The sequence below is a fragment of the Perca flavescens genome, chromosome 9 (assembly GCF_004354835.1).
Source record: "Perca flavescens isolate YP-PL-M2 chromosome 9, PFLA_1.0, whole genome shotgun sequence".
Classification (NCBI taxonomy): domain Eukaryota; kingdom Metazoa; phylum Chordata; class Actinopteri; order Perciformes; family Percidae; genus Perca; species Perca flavescens.
Genome location: NC_041339.1, coordinates 12,599,084 through 12,607,157, shown reverse-complemented (window position 1 = coordinate 12,607,157; position 8,074 = coordinate 12,599,084). Strand labels below are relative to the sequence as shown.

The 8,074-nt window shown below is 40.1% G+C and overlaps 1 protein-coding gene across 1 annotated transcript; it reads right to left on the bottom strand.

Annotated features, from left to right (window-relative positions):
* Nucleotides 1-1,091: 1,091 nt before the first annotated feature.
* Nucleotides 1,092-6,946, bottom strand: LOC114561959 (ras-related protein Rab-11B). The gene is made up of 5 exons (XM_028588137.1): nt 6,778-6,946; nt 4,471-4,666; nt 3,226-3,419; nt 2,318-2,398; nt 1,092-1,851 (listed from the first exon to the last, which is right to left on the bottom strand). Exons 1-5 carry the CDS (start codon nt 6,815-6,817, stop codon nt 1,706-1,708), a joined length of 657 nt encoding a protein of 218 aa, XP_028443938.1. The 5' UTR covers nt 6,818-6,946; the 3' UTR covers nt 1,092-1,705.
* Between the last annotated feature and the right edge of the window lie 1,128 nt (nt 6,947-8,074).

Sequence of the window (8,074 nt, the reverse complement as noted above, 5' to 3'; positions counted from 1 at the left end):
CTGCTCATGTGAAGACCTCTGTGCTCTAGCTTCAGCGTTCCAGTATACATGCGACGATACGGCTGTTAACAGATCATCCTCTTAGTCCAGACAGGATGGGAGGTCATTACTATAAATCTGTTTTTGACCACAGCTGTATATGCACCCCTTAATCCTGATGGAAAAACAACTGCCGATGTCAAGTTTGGCTCCGGTAGAGACTCGTAGAATCTCCTATTCCCACCCACACCCCCTGCATTTGGAGAATATAAGCAGCTTAGTTAGAAAAACAAAATCTTCCACAGAGAACAAACAGTCAGCCCGTCTCTGGAGGAAAACAACACCAACTAGTTCAGTGGGTCTTGATTAGTGATCAAAATGATTATTGGATTATTGGTACCCTGATATTGTCAGTGGAATACTCATGTTCCAGATTTAAGGACATTTCCCAGTTTCTTTCGTCAATTTTTTTTGTTATGGCAAAGTCATCTCAACTTAAAAAAAAAAAAAAAAAAAAAAGACGGATCTAGTAGTCTAGATGTATTGTGTCCTTTTTAATGAGGTAAAAGTAGCAAAACAACAGAATAGATGTACTCCATTACGAGTAAAGATCCCTTTTTTCAAAAGTTGCATTTGAAAAGTACACACTTGCAAAATGTACTTTAAGTATTAATAGGAAAAGTACTCGTTATGCAAAATAGCAGCATTCAAAATATGCCTCCTATTGGATTCTCATTACTTGTTATTGCTGATGTATTTGAACCAGTAAGCAGCATTTTACTGCTGTAAAGGTGGAGCTCATTTTGCTAACTGTTGGAGAGTTTAATCTAATACACTCAATCATTTTATGAATTGATCACATTTCACTGGTAAAATTTGATCTGAAAAGTAACGAGTAACTACAGCTATCACATAAATGTAGTGGAGTAACAATATTTTCCTCCGAAATGTAGTGGAGTAAGTACCTCAAAATTGCATTCCGGCAGAGTAATTGAGTATATGTATTTACTTTCCAGCAATTTGATGAAACAAGACTCAATTTAAAAAAAAAATAAATAAATCTTATTTAAAAAAAAAAAAAACTTTTCAGTAAGAATACATCAATTCAACGGTTAGCTTTTGTCAAGGATTTTATTGTAAATGTTTACAGTTTTCAAATTTAAAGTAAAACGATGATAACTTAAGCCAATTATTCTTCAATAAATACATGAGGATATTTTTGGCATGATAATTTATCTGATGTAAGAAGAAGGTTGGAGGAACCATGCTGTCAAACGCATAATACTGCTTCACCAGGTTGGACTAACTGCCTGTAGTTTATTTACACAGCACCATCTAGTGGTAACCATTGAAATGCATTTTTAAAACCTCGCTGTACACGACAGACTTTCAGTTCAAACTACTTCACGGGCTTTATTAAGACGCCGACGGCTGCCCAAGTCCCTGCATCGCAGGAACCTTCACATTGACTCCATGGAAACAACTCGACGAACCAAGTGACATAAAAGGCTTTCTGGAAGTGTTCTGTCATGGCAGAAAAGAAGAGCACGAGTGAGTTCAAAAAGTCTATATAAAACAGAATGAAAGGTAGAAAGAAAAACAAAAACAAAAAGGATAGAGTGACAAGGGAGTCGGCCGTGAACGGAGCAACGGGAAACAAAAAAAAAAAAAAAAAGTGCACAGGTGATGTGGAGAGCTGGAGGATGAGTGTCATGGGGGTTGAGCATCACAGGCTCTGGCAGCACTGGAGTTTGTTTCCTCTCTGGCCGTCAGTGGTCGGGGGGACGCTTATGTCCACTACGTTGTTGCCCGGAGACTCATCGTGGGCAGATCTGTCCGCTATCTGCTTCTGTGAAACGATGCGGTAGATTTCTGCATTCCAGAAAGAAAAACACAGCGATGTTCTTTATTCGTTTAAAAGGTCCCATGGCATGAAAATGTCACTTCATTAATAGGAGTTCCCCCAGCCTGCCTATGGTCCCCCAGTGGCTAGAAATGGCGATAGGTGTAAACCGAGCCCTGGGTATCCTGCTCTGCCTTTGAGAAAATGAAAGCTCAGATGGGGCGATCTGGAATCTTGCTCCTTATGAGGTCATAAGGGGAAAGGTTACCTCCCCTTTCTCTGTTTTGCCCACCCAGAGAATTTGGCCCACCCATGAGAGAGAGACATCATTGCTTTCAAACGAGCAAAGTGGCAGTTGGTCAAGGCCACAAGAACAATACCATTGTACCAAACCCTATACTACCTAATGATATTATATTGCAAACGATAGACACAACAGTGAGCTCTTCAGAGTACATCCCATGAGATATGGCACTGTGCCTCGCTCTTTCCTACCTGTTAAAATGTTCTTGAATGCTTCTTCTACATTTGTGGAGTCCAACGCTGATGTCTCAATGAATGAGATGCTGTTCTTTTCTAATGTGGGGAGAGAAGAAAGATATATTTGAAACTAGAGATGCACCGATTACAACTTTCTAGGCCGATTCCGATTTCCAATTTCCATTGAGTTAGGCCAGCCGATACCGATTTTAGCCAATTCCGATTTCATTTTTTCTAAACACTTTACAGCATCTTTTCTTTAATAGAACATTTTGCACAGAACATAGAACATTTTTGCAACTGATAATGGATCACTATAAAATAGATCTATATAAATTACTCCTGGTGTGGGAAATTCACACCCATCTAAAGTGCAATGTTAGAACCATTTCCTTCTTTTCACATCCAATACCCAACAAAAAAACATGTGATTTTGGTTTTCGGTGTCCTCCCTCCACGCCCTACTTTTTCCTTGCAGGTGTTGCATATTGCAAACTTGTTTTCTTCTGCGCACACGCTGAAGAATTTCCAAACAGGTGACATGTTGCAGGTTAATTCACGAGGCTCCCTACATGTGCGAGAATAGCTCGGACACGCGCTTCACACCGTGAGCGGGTACGCACGACACACGGCGCAGAAGTTGAGAGAAAGGAAAAAGAGACTGCGTTGACGCGTCCGTGTGTCTGTCCTTGAGAACTGTAACTTGTATAACTTTTGTTGTCAGTTAATCGTAGCATTTGACCGGCATGAAATCGGCATACGTCAGACTGACCTGCCGATCGCCGGTCACGGCCGAGCACGTGAAAACTGTCCAATTCCGGTCACCGGCGCATCTCTATTTTAAACATGTACAAAGTCAAGGATTTTACAGATTTCAAGACATGTCTTGGCTTGCTTCATTACCACAGCGCTTGGTGATTTACCTGCGAAGGCTCGAGCCTCATCAGTGGGCACCGCCCTGAGGTGGCGCAGGTCGCTCTTGTTTCCGACCTGCATGATGACGATGTTGTTGTCAGCGTGGTCCCTCAGCTCCTTCAGCCAGCGCTCAACGTTTTCGTATGTCAGGTGCTTGGCGATGTCGTAAACCAGGAGAGCTCCAACCGCACCCCGGTAGTACCTGGTGACAGCATAAACCAGGTGAATACAATAACTATACCGTCTTCATTCAAGGTAGGGGGTGCACGATATATCGACTCACTATCGTTTTTTCGCAATATCGCTTGTGCAATATCAATTATGGAAAATGTCCCGAAGGGTATGCGATATTCCATTTGTATTGTGGAGAGAGCCGCCGGTGGCGGTATGTTGTGACCAATTTAGAGCCCACATATTTCATTGGCCAGTTGCCCTGTCACACGTGCACACTTCGACAGCGTGAGTGAAGAGGGAGATAGAGACAGCAAAGGAAGCGGGAAGCGAAGGGACAGAAAGGGAGAGTGCAAAATGCAAAGCGAGTGTGTGGAGCGAAAGGAGAGAAGAGACAGAAAAGTAAGAACACAAGCGTGGCTTAGGGAGACGAGGAAATTATGGAGATTGAAGAGGAAACATTAGTGGCCAAAAGCAACGCCTCCTTGCCAGTGTGGAAGTACTTTGGCTTTAAGCCAACAGATGTTGCTCAAGTTAATGCACTATGCAAAACATGCCATATGTTGGTACAGCACGTAAGAGGCAATACAATCAACCATTTTACTTTTTTTTTGGGGGGCATTTCTGCATTTATTTGATGGGAAATCTGAGATGTGAAAGGGGAGAGGACATGCAGGAACACTGCCACAGGTCGGATTCAAACCCTGGACCTTCTGCGTCGAGGAATAAACCTCCTCTGCACACGTGCGTCTGCTCTACCAACTGAGCTAAACGGCCACGCAATTGACCATTTTTCTTACCTTAAAAACCACCACAAGACACGGTGCATAGTAATATACAGGGGAAAAAAATCTTTATTTATTAATTCAGGTTCTACTGTCAGTTTAAATAAACCCTTGAGTTGTGCGAAAACCTATTTTGATATTCTATTAATCTATTTTGATGTTCTATCCCATAACTTTTGTGTTTTTAATATTTAGGCTCAATACCGCAATATCACATTTTGTCGATATCGTGCCACTCTAATTCCAGTGCAATATCTCATTCATATACGCTAGGTCACACACAGAGAAAATACTCACGCTGAGGTGATTGCTCTGTAGCGTTCCTGTCCAGCTGTGTCCCAAATTTGAGCCTTTATCGTCTTGCCGTCCACCTGGATACTGCGGGTGGCAAACTCCACCCCAATGGTGCTCTTGCTCTCCAGGTTGAACTCATTTCTTGTGAAGCGGGACAGCAGGTTACTCTTCCCCACGCCAGAGTCTCCGATTAGTACGACTGTAAACAAAACGACATTTTTTATTCACACTTATTCACACAAAACCAGCCGACACAAAGACAGCTTCTCCCCCGAGCAGACACTCAGAAATAGCCCCCACCCTAACACTGAACAAAGTCAATCAACACTGTTCTGCTCATCATACCTCATGTAGATCTCAATCTTACAATAACAATATTGTTATTAATATATTACCATTGCACTGAACTGCCTTGCACCATATTTATATTTAAATCTTAAATCTCAGACTATACTGATATTGTACTATTCCTTCCATCTCTTCAATTGTTATTGTACATTTATTTGTAAATTCTATTGTCTTGCTATACTGCATACTTAACCATATTTTATTTATTTATTATATATTTCTTACTGTCCTTTCTGTTTTTATTCTTTATATGTAAGTGAGTGTTGTACTTTGAGAGGAAAGATTAACCAGAGTCAAATTCCTTGTTTGTTTACACAAACCTGGCCAATAAAGCTGTTTCTGATTCTGATTCTGGTAATTGTGCAAGGAAAATGTGGCTCTCTCAAACTACCTTCTTTTAACCTTAATTTATAAACGCCAATGCAAATTAACTTACATAAATGTGCCACATTTAGCCAAATGGATTTAGTAAACAACTATCATTACAATTTTGCACTATAGTCAGGTTATCTTGCTATTTTCAGGCAAAGTGCTGACTTGTTTTGCAGCTTTCCTTTTCGTACTGAGAAAACCTTATCAGACTTTGCCCGGCTGGGAGTCATCAGGAAGAAGCTGACAAAAGCCTGCTCTTTGGGAAATCTGACTCGACAGTTTCTCAAGGCCTCTGATCCTGTGTATTTGTAACGAGTCATCAGTATACAGTATGTAATCAGTTTCCAGCTGTCACACTGGCCTGGGCCTTTTTTACTACCCTACCATACCATACCATACCACAGTAGATCCATGTGATAAAGCCTATGTGTTTCTGTTCCCTCTTCAGTAAACTCTTTTAAATTCCTGCATCTAAACTTCAGTCAGTGATTTTGCATAAAATTACACTCTCTCTATCTCTCTCCCCTGTTAACTACAGCACTTATTGTTACTAAAGCTTGCCTGTGAATCAGTCTTAGATCAAGTTCTTGGAGCAGATGGTTACTGTAATTACCTCTGCAAGCTGAAAGTGACAGGTTCTCATCTTTTGAGATCCAACACAGTATGTATAGTATACAGTAATCCAGTATAACTTAGTTAAACGCCATCATGTGATGCATGTGATGGAGAGACATAACACAATAATAAGCTGTTTCTTATTCCGAAGAATGCCACTTCAATTAAGACAGCAAGGTCAGCAATATGTTATCAGGAAACTGAACTCCAAAGTGTAAAGGGACCATTGTGACCACTGACTCAGTACTCCAATCAGGCCAAATCTACAATTGTTTGGTTTAGAAATATTGTCCTTAGCCATAAAACGCAAAATGGTGGTTGGGAAAGTAGCTAATACATAACGTCACCTGAAGCAACAAGAGTTTGCTCTACCTTCCTACTATAAGGAGCGAGTTTCCTCCCTCAGGCGACAGGTTTAGACCACTCAATAGTCCGCCACAAAGGGAACTCTTGTTTTCCTTTTCTATTTAATGTACCGGATTTCATGAGACCGCCTGAAGAAAATACGGCACTGTTGGTGCTTTTAAAGTGTGTTTATAGGTAGGGACCACTGCTCTTAAATTACAATAAACTAGAAGCGAATAACGTTATTACAAAAGTAATAGCACCATCCGTTTGACTTGCTACTAGCTTGCAGGGCTAACGTTAACTCACCACACGCCCTACTTTCTTTAAGATAAATTAAGCAAAACAAGTGATTTATAACAAACCTTGACACTAATACTCGATAACACATCTTAAGAAAAAGTAAACGTTAGCTAGGTTGATTCGGAATGACGAGTCCGAAAAAACGTTACTAACTAAGAAAACCGTTTGGCTAGCTACAGTAAGCTGCCACCACCAGCAGCAGCTGTAATTTAAAACTGACCACTGACGTTTAGCACAGTTAGCATCCATGCTAACCTCAGCTCGGCCGGTTTCCTTGCTAAATGACATCATACAAGGTTATCTATAAGCAGTTTTTGTTCCGCTTACCTTTGAACAAGAAATCATACTCATCGTCTCTGTTCCCCATTGTTTGATACGATCACCTTTCAATGAGTGCGGTGATGACAGAAAATATGTTCCCTGCCCTAACCAGGGTGCTGTGCCAAGATGACAGAAGACAATGCGAACATTGCGTAGCAAGAGCAAAGTCGCTGGGAGGGAGAGTTGCGGTGACGTACCGGTACGTTATGGAATGCCATTTTATTCAATATTAAATAAATAAATATCGTCTATGAATTATCTACCTCCTGAAATAAATAAATATGTCAAAAATACATAATTAAAATTAAATACAAATATATAAATAAGTTAATAGTTAAATAGCCTAAATAAATAAATAGGTTATTATTTTATTTTAGCTGACTTGTAGAAGTCTATGTTGGTGATGCTAGAATTAAAAGTAACGTAGACATTTTACTAAAGAGATTTCTACATTGTCGTTGACGGCAACTTGTTCCATGTTGAATTGGCTCTTCAGCATCTTTCTCACACATTTAGTGCTGATTGCTGAGAGGCATGCTCCAAATAAGAAAATAAAAAAAATATCCCTGGTTCTCATGTCATTATCTATTAAAAGTAATTTGATGAATAGACAAAACTCCGCCCATGGTAGATTCACTGGTACACAGACTAGTCACTAAGTCTTCAGGCAGCAAAATAAATATGTTGGAATGATTAGAAAGATATAACTTCCCACCTTCTCAACTTGCAAAGGATATGTAAACTTCACATAACCTCATTTATATATGGCGTATTGCACTGCGTAGGTGTAAACTGACAATCAGTGTTTTAGATAGGCCTATGTTGATAATACCACCAGGAATTCCTCCAGCAGAGGGAGCCATCATCTCTTCATCTTGACATTACAGTTTTTTCCAACTGCTTACACACATTTCCAAAACTATGTCTCCTTTTTTCAAAACTCTACACACAATTCCCAAAACTGCACACACAAAATGCAAAATGGCTCACATCTGCTTCAAAATGAAACAGTGCATTCAAAATGCCATAAACACATCTCAAAATGAAGAGTTTGCATCAAATGGCAAACAATTTTTCATAATAGTAAATTTTTGGATACACCATGTACACACTGTTGTTCTATAGCACAGTGTTGTATACAGCAGCATGAAACAAGAAAACAAAACTACAAACATTTGTAGACCAAAGGAATCATTTTTAGAATAAAGAATATGTGTGTGTGTGTGTGTGTGTGTGTGTGTTTGAGCGTGTGCGTTCATGTGTGTGTGTGTGTGTTGTGTGTTTTTGTGCGTGCTTGTTTGCT

Bases quoted from the DNA above. Each gene is read 5' to 3' on its own strand.
- LOC114561959 (XM_028588137.1), bottom strand. From the start codon at position 6,817: ATGGGGAACAGAGACGATGAGTATGATTTCTTGTTCAAAG. The intron at 2,399-3,225 runs GTAAATCACCAA...TCCCCACATTAG, and splicing joins TGAGGCTCGAGCCTTCGCAG to AAAAGAACAGCATCTCATTC. The intron at 1,852-2,317 runs GTAGGAAAGAGC...TCTGGAATGCAG, and splicing joins ATTCAAGAACATTTTAACAG to AAATCTACCGCATCGTTTCA.